Source organism: Protobothrops mucrosquamatus, unplaced genomic scaffold (genome assembly GCF_001527695.2).
Source record: "Protobothrops mucrosquamatus isolate PMUCROS unplaced genomic scaffold, P.Mucros_1.0 scaffold4076, whole genome shotgun sequence".
Lineage (NCBI taxonomy): Eukaryota > Metazoa > Chordata > Lepidosauria > Squamata > Viperidae > Protobothrops > Protobothrops mucrosquamatus.
This window is the reverse complement of record NW_015390007.1, coordinates 11,964-32,097: the sequence shown is the minus strand read 5'-3', so window position 1 is coordinate 32,097 and position 20,134 is coordinate 11,964. Positions and strand designations below refer to the sequence as shown.

The window sequence follows — 20,134 nt, the reverse complement described above, 5'->3', positions numbered from 1 at the left end:
TTGGTGGGAAACCCCGCCCTCCTCTGCTCCAGTCCGCCTGCTGATTGGCGCCCGAACGGCAGCATGTTGGCCAGCGTCCTCTTCTCCGCCTTCAGCTTTTGCTCTGAGAAGCCGCGCGCGTTTGGCTTTGAGGGCGCCGGCGTGANCCGGATATGTAGCCAGCTAATTTATTTCCTTGCCACCCTTTTCAACAACAATTGGTATATTCCAAGATGGCTGGAATTGCACCAACGAGATCGGAAACCGAGAGCGACAACTTGGGAAGACCGATCCCTTCCCGGAACCGGAAAACGTGAAGCAGCAAAGCTCGTTAGGGGGGCGGAGCGGTCTGTTTGGGATCTGGCTCGTGGGTTCAGTGGGTTATTGGGCGCTTGACGGTCGTTAGCGTCGGAGACTCGCACAATGGTAAGCGGAGCGTGAAGTTCAGGTTTGAGCAGGCTGGCAGCCTCGGGCTGCAGGTGTTAGTTCTCCCACCCTTCCATGGGGGAAGATGGATAATCTGGGAAAGAGATGGAGGGAAATGTCAGGAAATTCTTCCCATTGTCGTCTCACCAGTGGCGTGGCATGTATGAACTTGCTGTAACTTTCACGGGGGACATTTCGGGATGGGTGAAATCCAGCGAAATCCAAAGAGAGGCACCAGCACGTTCAGGCACCGGCACACGATGTCCTGTAATGCCATGCAGGCGTTGAATCGGAGGCTGCATTACTTGTTTCTCAACCTTGGCAATTTTAAGGCATGTGGACTTCAACTCCCAGAATTCCACAGCCAGCAATGCTGGCTGTGGAATTCTGGGAGTTGAAGTCCACATGCCTTAAAATTGTCAAGGTTGAGAAACACTGACTTAGAAACACAGCTATTGTAAATATGCAGCTGTTAGATTGTGCTGGATGGACAGTTAACGAAAATGGTGTGGAATCAAGAACAGCTTGCCATTTGAAAATTTATAATAATAAAATAATGGGATATTTGGGCAGTTCAGTAGGGTTTTGCCAGCAGGAAGCCTCCCACAGAAATCCAAGCGATGACAGATTCTGGATGCTACACATATTTTATAATCTCATATAGCAACACTGAAAATCTTAACTGTTTTTAGGTTTACAGGATATATAGTTTTTCAGCGTTGCTATGTGAAGCCATTAAATATGTGTAGCTTCTAGAATCTGTCACCACTTGGATATCTGTGTGAGGTACCTATCTGGTAAAGGTAGCTGCAAATTGCACATGATATGGGACTTGACCAGGAAAAAGTAATCATGACTATCCCTCTCCTGTCTTCTTTCATGAAGATTGGAGCCACTGTGACACTTAAAAGCATTTGTTCACCTTCCTTTCCTAGATGCCGTTAGGGTGGAGTCAGATTCTTATGCTGAAGGCATTGTATTGGCTGCTGATTTATTTCCTGATGAGATATAAATTACTTATTACTTTTAAAATCTAAATGGTTTGTGTTAGGAATAACTGAGCAAAGATTTCCTTTATAATTTCAATTGTTTCCCCACCCCAATATACTGAGATGAAACCTTAGCTCTTGGCAACCTGAAGTTCAGTCTTCTCTGTATCTGCCAAGTTTACTGGAGCTGCAGAATCTAATTTCATTGTCTGCACTTTAGGAAGGCTTTAAAACAAATCTTTTAGTTAAAAGGCCTTTTATTTTTATTATTGTCATTTTTGCTATTTGTGGCTTTGATTTGGTTTTATGCTTTTTATTATACACTAAAGAGATATTTCAGTAGAATGCAGTATATAAAGTCAAGTAACTTGAGAATCATCTCCTGAAAGAGATAACCATAAAACCTATCAATGGGGAAAACATTCAATGTGGAAATTCACTGTAATGGGATGATCCAAACATATCTGTGCCAGAAGCTGTCTAGAGTGCTGTAAACTACTCTGTGTTCTGGACAACCCTGGAAGCAAACAAACCATCCCAAAAAAGCTCAAATCAATCTATTCTGGTTTACATTTAACACATTTTAAAAAGCTAAAAGAATTCTAAATATTTAGTATGCATCAGTTAACTAAGTAAAGATGTAACAGATTTGTTTGTTTGTTTGTTTGGTCTATATGGTTGCCCCAATCAGAGTATTGTGACTCTAGGTAGCAGTAAAAAAAATGTTTTTACAATTATATTCCTAGGGAGGATATAAATAACCCATTTACTTAGATAAGTAGTGAAACCCTTATCAGTTTTGTTCCATTTTCAGATCATTGTCTCTTGTTTTGTAGCCCCACAGACGGAAGAAACCGTTCATAGAAAAGAAAAAAGCTGTAACATTTCATGTAGTGCATAGAAGTCAGAAGGATCCTTTGACAGCGGATGATAGTGCACCCCAGAGAGTTCTCTTGCCTGCATTAAAGGTAATAAGAAATGACAAAGCTGAAGAAAAGCAGCTTAATGCTTCCTTTAGGTGAAAGGACGGAGAAGGGCTATTCTGCCTGTGGATGGGCTTTCAGGAGGCACTTGAGTTGACCATTGTGGGAAAATGATGTTGCAGAAATAATGTCAAGGCTCTCCATATGTTGTTCCTAATAGAGAAATTCTGAATTCTCTGAGCATCAACATTGCTGCAAAGATGTGTAGAAAGTAATTGGAATCATTATGCTTTTTTTCTTTGTTTGACAGCAACATTAGCTAAATTCAGTAATTTCCTTCTTCAATGCCTTTAGAGAAATGATGAAAAAAGAAGAGAAGAACAGCGGAAATATGGAGTATTCTTTGATGATGATTACGATTACTTGCAACATTTGAAGGAAGCTTCAGGACCTTCTGAACTTGTTCCATCAAGCTTCCCAAATCAAGGCAGGATTGTAGTGTCTACAGAAGGGGAGGTAGAAGATGAAATTCAACACATTCCGGTAAGTAAAAATGTTCTTAAGTGCTGTGGTGGTATTTCCTATAATTACCATATGTATGTTCAAATCAAACTAGTTGTATTTCTTAAATTTAAAGCTTAATTTTTTAAACAATGTTTTTGATTTTCACGTACTTTTTTCAATCACCCATTGAATTATTTTGTGATAGATCTAAAACTACCTTATTTTTTATTCATTAGTAGTGCTAATAAAATTATTGACAGCATTCCAAAAAATTTTATTATGGGACATGAACTGATTTGTCACTGTATCATATGAAAAGTATATGCTAGAAACTCAGTTGAGGATACTTAGTCTCCTGAACATTTTAAAAGAAAATGCTACGTATTCTTTGTTCTTTAGGCTCCTACCATTAATCTGCCCTCCTCAGTATTTGCATCAGAATTTGAAGAAGACGTGGGACTATTAAATAAAGCTGCCCCTGTTCCAGGTACTTCATTTACACTACATTCTTTTATGTGCACTTATATTTGATGTGAAAAATGAAACTTTTTCTTTAAGACTGTTTTAATCTGTTCTTCACATTATTAACGTATATGTGATTGAGGAATTCTGTTACTGTCCTAATCTGTAAAAAGAGATAAATTACAAGGGTGCATAAGATAGCTGTTGTTTGCCTTGAGGTAACACGTTATTTTCATCAAGGCAAGAAGACAATACTGATCACTATTCCATTCAATTTAACCTTAAAAACTTTTGAAAAATTCTCAGGTTTGATCTGGGGGTAATAGGAGAAGGTAGTTTTCTAACTAATTGCTGTTGTATGAATTATTTTTTCTGTTTGTTAAATAACTTGTGTTCAGGGAAACTGATAATTCTGAGAAATGACTTAATCCTGTCAAAACTGCTTTTTAACGTAATGTTTTATCTAACACTAGGGCCTAGACCGGATCTTGATCCTGACATTATTGCAGCACTAGATGATGACTTTGATTTTGACAGTCCAGATAATCTGCTTGAAGATGACTTCATTTTAAGAGCTAATAAACCTGGAAGCCTAGAACTGGAGAAGGAACTCTCTTGGTAATGGAATAAAAAACATATGACTATGTTTTTATTATCTTATTCATTTTTCTACTGGAAAGGGAATCCCAATACTGGGTGCATCAAAATTATTCCACTCTTTATACCTTTTTCAGGTCTTGATTGATTACTATTTCATTCTTAGTTATACTGTGCAGTAGTACTGTGTTTCCCTGAAAATAAGACCCAGTCTTATTTTTATTTTATTTTTTTGCCTCTGAAAGAGGCACCAGGTCGTATTGGGGGGGGGGGTTTCTTTTCCACTCACCTTCGGCAGCCCGGCCCAGCCGCCACTTCTTCTGCAGCCGAAGGAGCAGCTTCATTCTGCAACTGAGAATGGAGCTCAGGCCTGTATTTTGCAGTCAGCCCTTTCTAGAAGGCCTCTGTAGCCGATAACCAAGCAATATATTCAATCCATAGCTCAGTTCTCGGCTGCAGAGGCTTTCCATAAAGGCCTCTGATTGTGAAATGCAGGCCTGGGGACGCCGCAGAAATGGGCTGGCGAAGAGAAGCCTGGCTGCAAGGCAAGTGGATATGGGGCGCATGGGGCAGCTCCACCCTCCCACCCCCACACTAGCTTGATTTTTAGGTGTGCATCTCGCCCAAAACTAGAGCTTATTTTGGGGGGAGGGCTTATATTAGGCCCACACCAAAAAAAATCAAGCTAGGGCTTATTTTTGGGGTAGGTCTTACTTTCGGGAAAATACAGTACATGAAAAATCATGAACTATTAGCCTATGAGTAAAGTGAAGTGTAAATTTAAGGAAGTCAATGTGTATGTTATTACCAGCTTATCTGAAGATGAAGATGCATGGGAAGATGTGGAGGAAGAGGATGGAGAAGATTCTCAAAGTGGCGAAGAATATGATTCTGAAGGTCCTTTGTCAGATGACAGTGATTTTAAAGGGAAAATGAAAGAATTCCTTTTCATGGAAGAAGAGACCAAGAGCCGTTTCACAGAGTATTCCGTGACCTCTTCAGTCATGAGAAGAAATGAACAACTGACACTTCTGGATGAAAGGTTTGAGAAGGTGAAATAAACTTACAACATTTATTGTAATTATGGGCATATATTTGGAAAACATTACTTAATTTTAATCCTGATCTCTTAACATCCCTGGTTTGTAAAACTACTGCTCTGTTAATGTGTTTTTCCTTAAGAATTTTAAGGAGTTGTATAACACTGTATCTAATTCTATGACATATCTTGACTTGGACCTTATTTCTTATCTAAAACAAATTAAAGTTTTTAACACTTTAGTATTTGCCAGTGATAATGATTTTAGATACTATTTTTTTTTTATTTTTTAGTTTTGTTGCGTACCACCCAGAATCACTTGTTTGTGAGCTGGGTGGCTATATAAATTAGACAGACAGAAAGCTCAATCGCTGGGCTAACAGTAACTTTCGTTTATGAGCTTTTTTCATCAGTGGAAAATGTTGGTCGTTATATAAAGGGGAGGGGACGTAAATTAATTATCCTCGAATACATTTTAAATTTGTTTTTAAATACATTGGAGGATTGCAATTTAAGTTTGTTACTGAAAGCATATGGAATTGATTTAAATAACAATAATTTGTTTCACACTTAGTTTTTCGAACAATTTGATGATGATGAAATTGGACCATTGGATAATGCCGAATTAGAAGGTTTCATCCAAAGTGACAGCACTCGATTACAGGAAGTGTTGAATGACTACTTCAGAGAGAAAGCAAAGGAGTATGTAAAGGGTCCTTACTGGGTAGTATGCTTCTCGGAAAATTTCTGCATACCTGTTCAACAATGAGCAGCTTATAGAGGAAACACTGATACTACTAATGTTAAACCAGTGGTTTAAAGCATAATTAACTGTCATATCTCAGCCCTTAAAAAGTCTTAACTTTAGAAAGTATTGCCTCATGCCCGAACAGCAGTGTAGGCCTCTGCCAATCCTTTCTTCCCTCTATAGAGGTTGAGCAATGACTGTTGTAGCTGGCAAGAGCTTCATCTTTTCTGTTAATGCTAAGAGGATGGAATCTTTTTTAATTACTGGTATCTTTTTATATGCATCCCTAGTGAGTTCAGCAAAACATCTGGTGGTAAAATGAATATATTTCTTTAATAAATCATATGGCAGTGGCACATTTCAGGAAAGAACCCAGTTAAGACTTTGGTTATATCTGGATTGATTACTGATTGCAATGTTAACAGGTCTATGAACCAGTTGTTTAGCAACCAGTCTAAATTACAACACCCTCTCCAAAAGGTACTTATGACCCAGTTCCAAACTGGATGCATTTTAGGAGCTCAGCATTTACAGTCATTTGCAGTGTCTTATGGTCACATGGATGCAATTTATGGTGTTTTTGCCCAAACCCGGCATTTATTTCAGGTTTCTGGCAAAAATTCACTTCATAACCGCAATGTTCGCTTAATAACTCACCACTAAAAAAAAAATGTAAAATTGGGTCAGTCCCATGATGATCTCCTTAATGACCATAACTCTCAGGTAAATAGCTAGTCTAAATAATACTGATTTAAGTTAAAAAAAAAAAGTTGGCAGGTTTTTGAAAATGACAGTATTTTAAAACATTTAAATTTAATTTATTTGCCTCATGCATCTTTCTTTTTCTTTAAAAGTTGTGTGAAAGTTGATGATATTGAAACCAAGAAGAAAGCAGAGTTACCCTTGAATGAGGAAGAAGATGAGATTGAAGAAATGGTAACTTTAATAATTGAAGAACCAAAAGAAAAATGGGATTGTGAATCCATTTTGAGTGAGTATTTATTTATTTACTCATATTTGTATTAGCTGCCCATATAGTGACTCTGGATGGCATACATAGTAATAAAGAATATACTGTATAAAAACCATTAAAAAAATTCACCCATGTTTGGTCAAGTTCACTCCTCAGTGATCTCCAGAAACATTCCAGATGTCTCTTAACCTGTTTTAATCTGTTTCATCTCCCTCAACATATCCTTGAAACATGTAAAGTGACAGGATCATGAGCCAGGAGAGGTTGCATGGGCATGATCTAATCCAGGGGTCCCCAACCCCCGGTCCGTGAACCGGTACCGGGCCACGGCATGCCAGCAACCAGTCCACACAAACAAGCAAAGCGCCATCCGTGGGATGCAGGCAGCACACAAAACCATGCACTCGCCAGTCCATGGAAAAAACTTTCTCCATGGAACCGGTCCCTGGTGCCCAAAAGATCGGGGACCTCTGATTCTAGTCCAAAGCCTTGCCTCTTATTCCAAGTGACAGCCAGAACCAGAGTGTGCTGCAGACCATTAAGAACAACCCCCAGCTCCCTCAGTTGCCATAGATAAACCAAACAAACAGGTCCAGCCTTCCTGTGGTGGAGGGCAGCACCAGAGAATCTCATGGTTACCATGACAGAAGAGTCACAGAGAGATATTCCAATTCCAGATCACTGTACCACTGCTGCCACAACAACAGAAAAACAACAATAGGTCCTAGATGACCTGGGATAGGCCCACAGTTGTCATGGTGGCCATAAACACCTGAGGGACCCTAGAGCCCATTCCCAAGGAATGCGGGTTGAAGTTCCCCAGGCCTAGGGATTTCCAGTGCCAAACCTTGAGATGGAGTCAAGGAGCTCAGGTAGGGATGTTGCTATGCAGCAGGGTGCAGGGATCTCAACTGATCTTTAGACCCCAAATTAATGAACAGAATCTCACATCCAGTAACTTGTGGAGCTCTGCCTTTGAAAGCCATCAGAGACACCCATATAACAATTGCCACCCCTCGCCCTAAATGCTTCACCCAGAACTCAAATAGGCACATTTGCAAGAGAAATTTCCAGACGCAGTCACATCTCAACAATCTACACCAGGTCAGCCATAAAAGAAGGTTTTGTTAATCTGGCATTTAATAGCAACAGCAATATGCAGAGTTACCTAGTTTGGTAATAAAACATTTACAAGAAAATAACCACGCTCAGAGAGTACCAAGGACCCTTCATGCAGAATTATGAATATTTTTATAGGAATAATGCTGTTTTTGCTAAGAATCAAGTTTACTTATTTCCTTTAAGCAGCTTTTGCTTTTTTAATATACTTAATTATCATACGCATTCATTAGCTTCAAAGACCTTCATGATAATTTGAGTTTTAAACATTGTTTATTAATAAAGCGTTTCAGACATTTCAAATCAAAAGTTCAGGAGAAAATTAGATTCTTCATAAGCTAACCTTTGATATTATGTCTTCTCTTTAAGGTACTTATTCAAACTTATACAATCATCCAAAACTTATTGAGGTGCCAAAAAAGGTGAGTGGACGTTTCCATTATACTTTAAGGACTTATTATTGCAGTGAATGGGATCCAAAGAACTATTAGAGGTATATTCAAAAATCTGATTAAGGGGATTTTTAATTTCAAATAGAGGTAGCCCTTAACTTATCACCATAACTGAGCCCAAAATTATGGCCGTAAATTTTGCTGGAAACTGGAAATAAATGTCAGAAACTTGCAAAAAAAAAATCCCTCACCAATTGACTTCCTGTTCGATCTAACAGGGTAGACATGGTTTCTATCAGCCAGGGATTTGCATTACATGGGCCCCAGGAGGCAGGCCTTCTCTGCCATGACATTCTCCTTGTAGCACATTCTCCCCCCCCCCCCCGGAGGTTAGGCTCATTCCTTCCATGCTATTGTTTAGGACAGTGTTTCTCAACCTTGACAATTTTAAGGCATGTGGACTTCAACTCCCAGAATTCCACAGCCAGCATTGCTGGCTGTGGAATTCTGGGAGTTGAAGTCCACATGCCTTAAAATTGTCAAGGTTGAGAAACACTGGTTTAGGAAGTCCTTCAAGACCTAGTTATGTCATCTGGCCTTGGGGTTTTTGAGAACTGTAGACAATTTTAGTTGGTTCCATTGTGGTTGATATTCTTGCTCTCTACATGGGATTTGTGTCGTTTAAAATGTTTTGATAGTATTCTTATTTTAATTATTTCTTTTTATCCATTTATGTTTTTATCCATTTGTATTTTATTCAATTGTTGTACATCATCCAAAGTTACTTTGTGTGAGTTGAGCAGCCGTGTGTGTGTGTGTGAGTGTGTGTGTGTGTGTGTGTGTGTGAGAGAGAGAGAGAGAGAGAGAGAGAGAGAGAGAGAGAGAGAGAGAGAGAGAGAGGACGAGAACATACTGTAGAGTTTGTGGTTGTCTCTTTGAAAGTTAGCCCTTTCCTAGTACTTCTCACCTCCAAAATATAAGTTAAGATTTAGAGAGAGGGAGGGAGGGAGGGAGGGAGGGAGGATTAAGTTTGGATTCAACTTGGATCCAGCTTGTAATTTATCAGAGTGCTGAACAGGAATGAATGAGTGAATGAATGTATACTGCATGTATAAGGAATTAACATATCAAACATGAATTAACATAGGGACCAATTTTTTCCCCCAATGACATCTAAACATTTTGTTCAGTTTATTACCTGGCTTAGTATTTTGGCTTCTGCAGGCTTCATTGACCCAGTTAACTCGTTGTTTTAAAAAATTCATTAGTTCCATGTATTTTTTATAGCTTAAATCAATTAGAGTGTCTAAGAAGACAGGAATCCCTCTAGATGTTTTGCCTCAGAGAGGATCTACAGTTAAACAGACTGAGCGCATGCAAAGGATTAATGACTCTGATTTGCCAAGAGTATCCACTCAGCCACGCTCTAAGGATGAGAGTAAGGAGGATCGGAAAGCTAGGAAACACGCTATCAAAGAAGAGCGAAAAGTAAGTTTTATTTAAATTGTTTAAAATAAATATATTTCATTAATTAACTTTATTAACCTTTAATTGACTGAAGCAAAGGGAATAACTACTGTTAGGTCATAACTCAGAAATGTATATTAAATAACTGGAATGTTGTGTAGTGTGTATATTATTCCCACAGGATGGAACTCAAAATAGTTTATTTAGGATTGCCATTTAGGCACTGAGTAGAATTAGTAGAATTTAGCGAGATTGTGGCTTCGTACACATGTAGAACATGATAACTATAAAACCATCCCAATGAATGAAGAAGTGACATGAGCCTAATTAGAAGTTGTGCTATGATAGGCCTGAGGTAAAATTAAAGGGTAATGTCAATAAGTCATTTTTTCTCTCTTACATGGTAGAGAGAAAGGGGGATTTAAAAAAAAACATTTTAAGTTACAGGTAGTTCTCCACTTACAACCACAATTGAGTCCTGAATTTTGGTCGTCCAGCAAAGCAGTCATTAAGTGAATGTGAGGGTCATTAACTGGAACACTGAGAAAAAGGAACAGGCTCCTGGGTTGTGTGGGGCAGGGACAGGGCATAAGCCTCCCATAATCCGCGAGGCCTAGGTCCTTCCCTTGTCCCACCAAGGAGAACAACTGCAAGAATGATAGCATTTGTTAGCCTTTCTGTGATGGCTCTGTTACTTTCTAAGGGGGTAGGAAAAAGTAGGTGGCTTTGATCTGGCTCTGAGGTTACCTATAGACGGGGTTGCTCTCTCATTGAAGCAACAGCTCCATGATTTGGGGATATGCAGCATCTGCTCAAATCACAAATGAAGGCTGGGACCAGAGGGCTTTGTCCAACTCCACTTGAAGCATCAACTGCTGGTCTTCATTTGACAGTGGCTGGTGCATTTAAACTACTGCAGTGCATTTTATATGAAACTGGTTTTGGAAAAGGCTTGGAAATCAATCAATCAGAATAGAACTGGAAGGGACTTTGGAGGTCTTCTAGTCCAATTCCCTGCTGATTTATATTCATCAAAATCAGACAGGTGTCCTCTTACCATTTTCTTGCTTATTTTAATTTTTATTTCTAATCTGTCTTTTACAGTTATGTCTTTTGTAGGCTGGGCTATAGTTTCTTTTTGTTTGAAGACTTATGCCAAGAATAAGTTAAGCAGCTCTGCTTTCTCTCTACTGCCTGTTACTTCCTTGCCATCTTCTCTCTTTAGCGGACCAAGTGTTTCCTTGACTTTTTTCTTGTTATTTATAAGTTGAAAGAAAATTGTTTTTATTATCTTTGACTCTTGTTGGAAGACTTTGTTCATTCCGAGCCTTTGCTTTCTTGATTTCAAAAAGTTCTGAAAAAGTTCTGAAAATGTAGTGATACAGTTATTAAGAAAGAATAGAGATTTTATTACTGATAAACTTCCAAATCCAATTCAAGGGGCTGGTTTTAATATGTAAAAACCCTACATGGCTTGCCACTTATGTACTTACAGGACCATCTTTCCCTGTCAGATTTAGGCTATCTTGTATGGTTTTTTTTTTCAGAGGGATGGCTCTTGTGAAGTGGAAGGTATGGGACCTGCAGGCATGCTTTCTCAATGGCAACTCTCACCTTATAGAATATCTCCATTTAGGATTTCAGTTTGCCCTACTTAAGGCAGTAGAAATAATTCTGTTCCATCTGACTTAGATTAGCTCAGATGATGGCCATGGGCTGCTTTTGTAGTTTAGGGAGGGGTTTATGGAAGGAATGACAGTTGCCTTTTGCCCTTGTTTTTCTTTGTTCTTTTTTCATAAATTATCCTCAGTTTTTATAATGGAGGTGTATATAATACTAGTTGAGTAAAATACGAATTATCTTACGAATTATGGTTCAGTAGTAATAATTGAGAACTCAGCCAAACTATTTTGTGGCTGTGGAAAAACTTGTTGATTTAAAAAAAAAATCCCAGATCAAAGGAGGTGGGACTTCTGAATGTCAATTAGCAAGTCCCACCCCTTCCATCATAACTTAGTAACTATAAAAGGGGGACCCCTCTCCTCAACAGACTTAAGGAAAGCGTGCAACGGATTAAACCTTGCCTTCTACCTCCTGTCTCCCCAATAATCCATTGTGGAGGTCCCAAAGGTGCTTCTTTCACGAGGCAACTGGACTTTCTTGTTTTTCTTGAAGACATTTCGCTTCTCAGCCAAGAAGCTTCTTCAGCTCTGATTGGAGGGTGGGGAATGGCATGATTTATACTCCTTGCGGATAGCTGGTCATTTGCATTCTTTTAGCGTGAATCATTGAAGCCCCTGGAGGCTTATCTGTGTTGTCAGGTCATCTGAGTAGTGCAAATGGGTGTGGAGCCTTCTTGGAACTGTTGAAAGGACTGTATTGTAGACTGGAGATAGATGATGTCATATCCCTCCCCCTCTGTTGAGAGAGGGCTGTTCAATTTTGACATAGATGGCCTCTTTGACCCCTCTTTCAAACCAGCAGTCCTCTCTGTCCAAAATGTGGACTTCGGTGTCTTTGAAAGAGTGGCCTTTGTTTTTTAAATGCAGATGGACTGCTGAATCTTGTCCTGATGGGTTTGTTCTCTTATATTGTGCCATGCATTTATGAACTGGTTGTTTTGTTTTCCCTAATGTACAGATCTGCATATGGCTCACTGCATTGTACTGCATATACCACATTGCTCAGTTTGAGCAATGTGGCATATGCACAAACTGAGCAGCGTTTGGGACAACCATGACCTGGATGACTGAGAATCTCCATAGACCTCCATTGTGGGGAGTTCACCCCCCTTAGTCCCTTGCAGTGTTTTGTTTTGTTTTTCTCTTAGTCTCTTGTGGAAAATATTTCTTTAGGAAGCAGCAGGGAGACATGAGATGCTAAGACTTGTGGATTGCCCTCTTAGGCAAGATATGAATGGAATGATTTGTTATGTTCATTTGATTAGATCATCTCTAAATTGCACACACTATGCTGAGTGGGAGGAAAACTCCTGGTTTACTGTAAATGCAAACACATACATAGTGAAAATAAAAACTGAAGATATGTGCCTTGCTTTAAAAAGTATGAAGGGTATTATAAACATCTGAAAAAATTAGACATCTTTTCAGTGCATGAAGCCTCACCTGCCAAGAGTTCTGAGACAGATATTGCTAAAATTGTATCTGCAATGCTGATTGCTTTGAGAACATTTCCATGGAGTGATATATATTCATATTGTAAATTATTTCCCCATTAGGAACGCAGGATAGAAAAGAAAGCAAACAAGTCAGCCTTCAAGCAGGAGAAGACAAGGCAAGAGAAGGAGCTGCTGAATGTGAAACAGAATCTTCAAGGACTCAGGCTGTCGTGATGGAAGAACTGCTTCTTGTTAAGGACGATGGCCACTTCTGTCTGGTTGCTAAGTGGAAAAGATACTTTCCATTTATCATATCAGAAGTGTAAAAATAATGGCAATGTGCTGTTTATAAAAATCTAACCACCGGTGTTTACTTACATGTAAACAGTTTTTTGGTTACCACAACAATAAAATCAGTGTAATATATTTCTTCTATAATAATTTTTTTCAAATTCATTTATTACCTTTCATTATAATAAAAGTAATTCGTTTTTATCTTTCAAAAGAATGGTACATCCAGTAGCTTTATATGGCACTAAATGCTGGCCAATCCCCAAATGCACTGAGCGCTCTTTACACGCCATGGAGATGTATATGCTTTGTTGGTCATTAGGTGTTTCTCTTCTTGACCATGTCAGCAATGACATAATACAGGGCTTTTCAACCAGTGGTACGGGCACCACCTGTGGTACATTGGCACCTGGCAGGTGGTACGCGACCATTCTAGAAAAGTGGTAGCGGGGGAGAGGAATGAGCTGAACCGGTGGCAGCACCGCACAAGCCTGAGCGAGAGATGGCTGGAGCTGCAGGGCTGTCGGCTCAGCGGAAGTGCCAGGATCAGTGCCAGGCTCCAGCTGTAGCTCGGCACTGATCCTGGTGCTTCTTCTGAGCCCTGAAGAAGCACCAATCAGCTGGAATGTTGCCTTATCTCCAGGGTCTTGTGATTTACATTCAGATGCGTGGCAACTGATTCATATTTATGACGGTCACAGTGTCCCAGGGTCATGTGAAGTGACCAAAATCTGCTACAACCACCCAGCAGACAGGGGGAATAAAAACCACATACACCCCACCCCACCTCCGCTGCCAATCCCCAACAGAAATGTTCAAACAATGAAAACCTCGAACAGGAGGAAGAACGCCGCCGGGTGGGCAGGCAGGTGTCTTGCTTGGCTGTGCCTTGGGGGGCACTTTTTCAGTGCCATTGTAACTTTGAACAGTCACTAAGCAAACTGTTGTAAGTCGAGGACTACCTGTACTTCATCACTTTTTTCCTTTTTGGGGGGGTCATCAAGTTTTTGACACCTTGCTAGGCTACTGGTGGTACTCGGATATTGCCGTATCCTAAAAGTGGCACAATGGGTGAAAAGGTTGAAAAGCCCTGACAGTACAACAGCAAATGGGCACTGCGCCAATACTTGAGAAAATGCAGGAGAAACACCTACAATGGTATGGCCATATCCTACGAGCAGGTCCCACACCTTTTGCCTGAATCACCTTCCACTTTAACGCAGATGGCAAGCACCCGGTGGAAGGCCGAAGCAAAGATGGCAAGACACAAGAAATGCAGATATGAAAATTGCCCAGTTGGACCCAGATGCTACGTTTGATCATGCAAAATGGCATTTGTCAATCCAAAAAGCAGACCCTGCACCTGTGGGAATAACGCTAGGAAGATGATGGTGATGATGATAAATTTATTTTTATATTTCTTGGTTGCTGTATACAGGAGAGATTCAAGGAAAATTACTGTGCTTTGATGGCAGAGGTTAAGTTTAAGATTTTACAGTAATCTGTAAAATTTCATATTAATGGGATCTACTTTGGCACTGCTCTTTAAAAAGCTGTTTTTAAAAAGAGCTTTGAAACTGGCTAAAGGTTAGATATTCATTTATTTATTAAATTTCTATCCTACATTTATTACTTTATAAGTAAGTCAGCAAAAATACATAATACTGTGCATCATTACACGATGAACTGTGTCATAATTGTTTAATTGGTCAGCCAATGGCATTTCACTTGGAATCTTGTAAGCAAGGGAACTAGACAATGGAAAGTAAGCTATCAGGTACATCTGAAAAAATATTAAAGAGAACCCGAAATCACTGCGCTATGAAATGAGTGTGGATTCTGAAAACAAAGCATATGCCACAGGTATGAAGTACCCAACAACATAGCTAGTGAAACAATTTGTCAGTGTTTTTATTTAAAAGTATTTCAAATTGGTATCTTTGCATGATGTGTTTAAATGTATCTGTAGCCTTTGTTCAATTACTATCTCATAATAAATCACATGTAACTACATTGAACAATCATTCTGTCAGTTAGGTAGCCATTGTTGACATGTCTTTTTTATTTTCCTGGGTGGTTCCTTAGGAGAGGGTGAAGCCTAACTTTTTGTAACACTCTTGCTTTTGGGCACCAAAGCAAGAGGATAAGGATAAAGGAGAATGTTTGTAGCTCAAGGTTGAAATGAAGGGTCCTTGATGCTCTCTGAGCTTGGTTGTTTACCTGCAGAATTGAGAACAAATCCCAATCTCCACTAGTACTGATAATACTAGTTTGAGTAATGAAATGTCTGCAAGCAAACAACCCAAGCTGAGAGAGCACCAGGACCCCTCAAATAATTTAAATTCATAATGTAAAGAATGTAAAAAATCAAAATATAACTGCATAATTAAGAGTATTTAATTTACTCCTGTATTTGATCAGGACCATGATGATTAACCATACTTAACCATACTTAAGGGGAAAAAAAGATGATAGATAGATAGATAGATAGATAGATAGATAGATAGATAGATAGATAGATAGATAGATAGATAGATAGATAGATAGATGATGGATGGATGGTAAATAAGATGATAGATATTAGATATATATATATATATACTCATACAAAACCCTCTCGCAAGGATTGTGTAGCTATGATTCTCTAATATAAATGCACTGACAATAGCCAGGTTTGCAAATTAGACTAAGTCAACTGATAATTTTTGAATAAGCCACAGTGTCTAAGCCAAAAGCCGAATAAACTTTTTAATGTTTTAGTATGCTCTGTCATACTCTGATGGATGGATTCCTAAGCAGTTTTCTAAAAGCCCCACAAACTAATTATTTTTGTAAATTATTGTACCTTGAATTAAAATTTGGGGTAAAAATAATTTAAATGAGTGTTTCAGAATATTTATTTAGTGTAATTTTAAAGAATTATTTACTCTACTTGGCATGTAAAGTCATTCCTAACAAGCTATCTCAAGCAACATTTGTTAGATTTCTTGAGAGTCCTAAAAGCAATAAAAATAACTATGTAAATGGCTTGCTGCAAAATTTTATTTTTAAGGTATCTGTGTTCAAAGAAATCTGTACATTGGAAGAAAATTCCTGAAATAGCCCACACAAGATAATGCCATCAATTTTGTCAGTTTTTATCTTAAACTGCTGAGGATTTTCATTAAAACTCTGCATCCTCTGCCTCAAAGTAACACTAAGAAATTCAATGGAGGCAGAAGGTTCAAGACATTTTTGACTTTTAAAGCTATAGACATAAGAAATATAAAATGGACTGTTCTTGCAATGCAATTCATAATAGCATTAAGTCATTGTATTCAGCCCAAATGAGCAATCCTGTGTGCACTAATTTAGAATTAAGTTTTATTGAACACTGGAACTTTCTTCTAATTCAGCTAGGGTATATTATTCAGTTACTCCTTCTCAGCAGATAAAATAAGTTCTGGATACTACATATTAATCTGTTTTCTTTAGCTGGAGGAAGGATGTTTAAGACTATATTTACAGAGATGTTTGAAAATGCTTATACTTTAGAGATAAATAATCATTGTTCCTGTTCCACACAGAGGTTGGCGCACCAAATTTGCTTCCTTGTGACACCTGTGGAAGGCATTTTGCACCGGAAGCACTGGTAAAATCAGAGCATTTTGTACTGAATTTATTTAAGTGATAAAAGAAAAAGAACCAGTACCTGTTTTAATCAAATTCACTCAGTGAACATCTACTCAGAAACAAGTGAAATAAAAACAGGAAGATGTTTAGCAGGAAGATTGATGACAATTGTTGTACTGATTTATGCAAGCATTTAACAAAAGCCTTTGTAAAGCACAGATTTGTTCATAAAAGTGTATACTTCTATACTAAATGTGAGAATGGTGATATATCCCAACTCTGGCAATTCATGTTTATGGATTCAGAATCAGGATTCAAAATCCTATAATTCACTTAACAGCTGTAGTGATTCATTTAACAGTTATGGCAAAAAAGGGTTGATAAAATCCAGCACAACTCACTTAAATGGCAACCTTGCTTAGCCACATACATTCTGATCTCAATTGTGGGCATACGTCAAGGACTACCTGTAACTACATATTAGGGAAGGGAAAACCCAAACCCTTAATATTTAAATTGAGGGGGGAGTCTAAGTCATAGGTTATAAATATTTATAACCTATGACTTAGACTCCCTCCTCAACTTAAATATTAAGGGTTTGGGTTTTCCCTTCTCTAATATGTAGTTACAGGTAGTCCTTGATCTTCCTGTATCCAATTCAGAGAAAATTAAACAGAATGTTTGGAGTCACTAACCACACATGGCACCTATAATTAAGTGATAAACAAAGTGGGATATAAATCTAGTACATACAGATTAAAAATAGCCACTGGCTCAGTTTTTCCTCTGTGATACGCAATCCTTACTAACTGTTAAACTGCACACAAAACAGATTGGCCAATTAGCCTGCCAAAAACCGTGATCACATGCTATGAATTGGGACACGTAGAAGTAAAGTGTAATTATGTGTGACACACAAGCATATTATTCCCAATTAAATGTCCAGATACATAATACACTAAGGTTGAAATGATCATAATTTTACAGGGGGGGAGGGGGGAAAAGAGTTTGAAGTACAATCAAAAATAATATATGACTGCACTAGTTCAGGAACGTGACCATATGAATTTTCCTTTCCTTTAGGCAAGGCACAATCTGATATGCAAAAAAATTTTCAACAAGAAGCGCAAGCCATTCAATTCCTTGAAACAACGACTACAGGGAACTGACATCCCAACAGTGAAAAAGCAGCCACCCACAAAGGTAGACCTTTCAATACCATTCCCAGGTTTTCATTAATATGTTTTAAGGAGTATCAAAGTCTTGCCATTGAGATCGCTTGCAACAAGAGAGCTGGAGAAGGGGATGTCTGGATTCTTTATGTAGACTTGGGTTGTCCTAATACAGAGGTTTGGAAGGTCCCCCCAAATTTATTATTTGATCACCAACATTTAGCTAATGCAGGGGTCCCCAACCTATGGGCCGCGGCCTACTACCAGGCCATGGCCTCTTGGCCAGCAGGCCACGGAAATAGCTGGCTGATGAGCGCATGCATGAGTGTGCACTCCCCCCCCTCACGCTAGCACCCACGGCCCTGTTTGTGCATGCATGCGAGCGCGAATGGGGCCACTAGCTTTGGGCAGGTGTGCACAGCCCATTTGTGCATGCGCCACTAGCGCTGAGCCAGGGCATGTGGCGCCGTTTGCATGTGCACACACCAATTTGAAAGCTGTTCTCCTTCCCTCCGGGCCGTGAGCCTGGAAAGGTTGGAGATCTCTGAGCTAATGCCTGGAATTCTAACCTTTCATTATCGAATATAAAATGGGACAAACATGTTTTGTCTTCTGCTGCCCTGCCAACATTCATCTGAAATAAATGCTGTTAACAGGAATAGCTTTTGGGCCTCATCCCTTATTATCAAAGAGTGAAATTTGTATTTCCTGGCCTAGAAATGTAAACTTTAAGGGCCCACCATTTTTGCCTCATTCATGTAGCTGCTATAAGGATTCAATCATGTTCTTCTACCTGGACTAATGAATTTAGCTTCTCACCTTATCCATGTACTCAATCATGGAAAATAAATGGCTTAGGCTTAGTCATTCCACCTCAGCCCAGTATATCGCTCAGGCTTGTGGTGGAAAGGGAAAAAATGGAGGGAGTGTTAGGTATGCTGATTTATGTTCCTATAGTAAAGGTGTGATGTTCCTTCCATTTGTTCTACTCTGTCAGACCTCCCAAGCAATCTCCTTTTCCAAACCATCATTCCCCTTCAATGACTACAGTATTGGCTCTCCTACAACAAAGCAAACCTGGAAAATTCTCTTTGTCCAAAACACCTAATAACAATAATATACATATTTTGTACCTTCACGCCACTATTGACTCCTGGAGACTGCTTGGACTAATCCCTGCAGTTTTCTTGGCAACATTTTCAGAAGTGGTTTGCCATTGCCTGCTCCCTAGGGCTGAGAGGGTGTGATTGCCCCAGGGTCACTCAGCTGGTTTTGTGCCTAAGGCAGGACTAACACTCACAGTATCCCCATTACCATCTAGATGGCTTAACCACTACTCAAGCTGCCTTTTATAATGGAATATTTTTTATTATTCATACTCTGTTCAAAACTCTCTTAAAATTGCTTTTCAAAACAACACCTGTGATTAATATATGCTCTGATTGATGGAAGGGAAACCTAATTGCTTTCCAGAATGGACGGGAGAAAAAATCAAATTGGAGGCAGCAGCATGAAGATTTTATTTCGGCCATCAGAGCAGCTAAACTTGCAACTCAAGCCATGAAAGAAGGCCGTCCTCTTCCACCACCACCACCTCCATCCATTAACCCAGGTGATGTACTGAAACTTCATCTTGGCTTAAAAATAGAAAAGTGGGGGTCATGGGTTGTAGACAGTAATATGGTAATCTCTAAAGGTTTCTCAGCCTAATTTTTTTTCTACTATATGATGGCTGCAGATGGTGATTCTTTGGATGAATGTGTAGCTGCCCTCATATTTTCAACTAGTGTTTCTATCTAATCTCAAAACTCGAAAGAGTTTTAAAAATAGTTTGGAAGGTGTTTGAAGAAAACGTTCTGGAATGTATCAGGTAACCAGCTGTCAACCTTCGAGGCAGGTCAGGTCAGAAAACTTTGGTTTTATTGATATAGTTATAATAATTAAAATCTTGAAAGCTGGTGTGTGTTTGCCCTTCTCTCCCTCTCACACCAAAATGAATTACAATTCAGCCTGTCTGAACTTCTTTTTCACACTTTCTGTTTCCTGGACTTAATGTATGCTTTTGTTTTGGTAACCGTCTCTCATTTTCTCCAAGGTCATGTCTGTAGTTCTTTACACTAAATATCCTTCCATTCAGTTACTGTTTCCCAGCAAAGTAATTTAAAAAAGAAGAAAAGGTTATATATACTCAAGAGAATATGTCTAAAATGAGCAACTTTATTTGTAGATGCAATCCATTCTGTTCTGAATATAGGTAACTTTCTGAGTCAAAAGCTGGTATAATTCTGACAATTAAATATTTATTGTGAGTAGGATTTTCCCC

At 39.0% G+C, this 20,134-nt stretch overlaps 2 protein-coding genes across 2 annotated transcripts in view; both read left to right on the top strand.

Moving 5' to 3' along the window:
• The first annotated feature begins 307 nt into the window (after window positions 1–307).
• LTV1 (LTV1 ribosome biogenesis factor) lies at window positions 308–13,169 on the top strand. Its single transcript, XM_015827933.1, has 11 exons — window positions 308–405; window positions 2,231–2,362; window positions 2,672–2,860; window positions 3,221–3,308; window positions 3,757–3,901; window positions 4,692–4,932; window positions 5,494–5,621; window positions 6,522–6,658; window positions 8,129–8,181; window positions 9,439–9,639; window positions 12,857–13,169. Exons 1-11 carry the CDS (start codon window positions 403–405, stop codon window positions 12,968–12,970), a joined length of 1,431 nt encoding a protein of 476 aa, XP_015683419.1. The 5' UTR covers window positions 308–402; the 3' UTR covers window positions 12,971–13,169.
• Window positions 13,170–14,853: 1,684 nt separating this feature from the next.
• ZC2HC1B (zinc finger C2HC-type containing 1B) overlaps window positions 14,854–20,134 on the top strand; it is a 6,946-nt gene continuing 1,665 nt past the window's right edge. Inside the window, exons 1-4 of the mRNA XM_015827929.1 lie at window positions 14,854–14,890; window positions 16,594–16,658; window positions 17,723–17,842; window positions 19,285–19,423. Of these exons, the coding sequence (XP_015683415.1) occupies window positions 14,854–14,890; window positions 16,594–16,658; window positions 17,723–17,842; window positions 19,285–19,423 (361 nt within the window). The remainder of the gene's footprint in view (window positions 14,891–16,593; window positions 16,659–17,722; window positions 17,843–19,284; window positions 19,424–20,134) is intronic.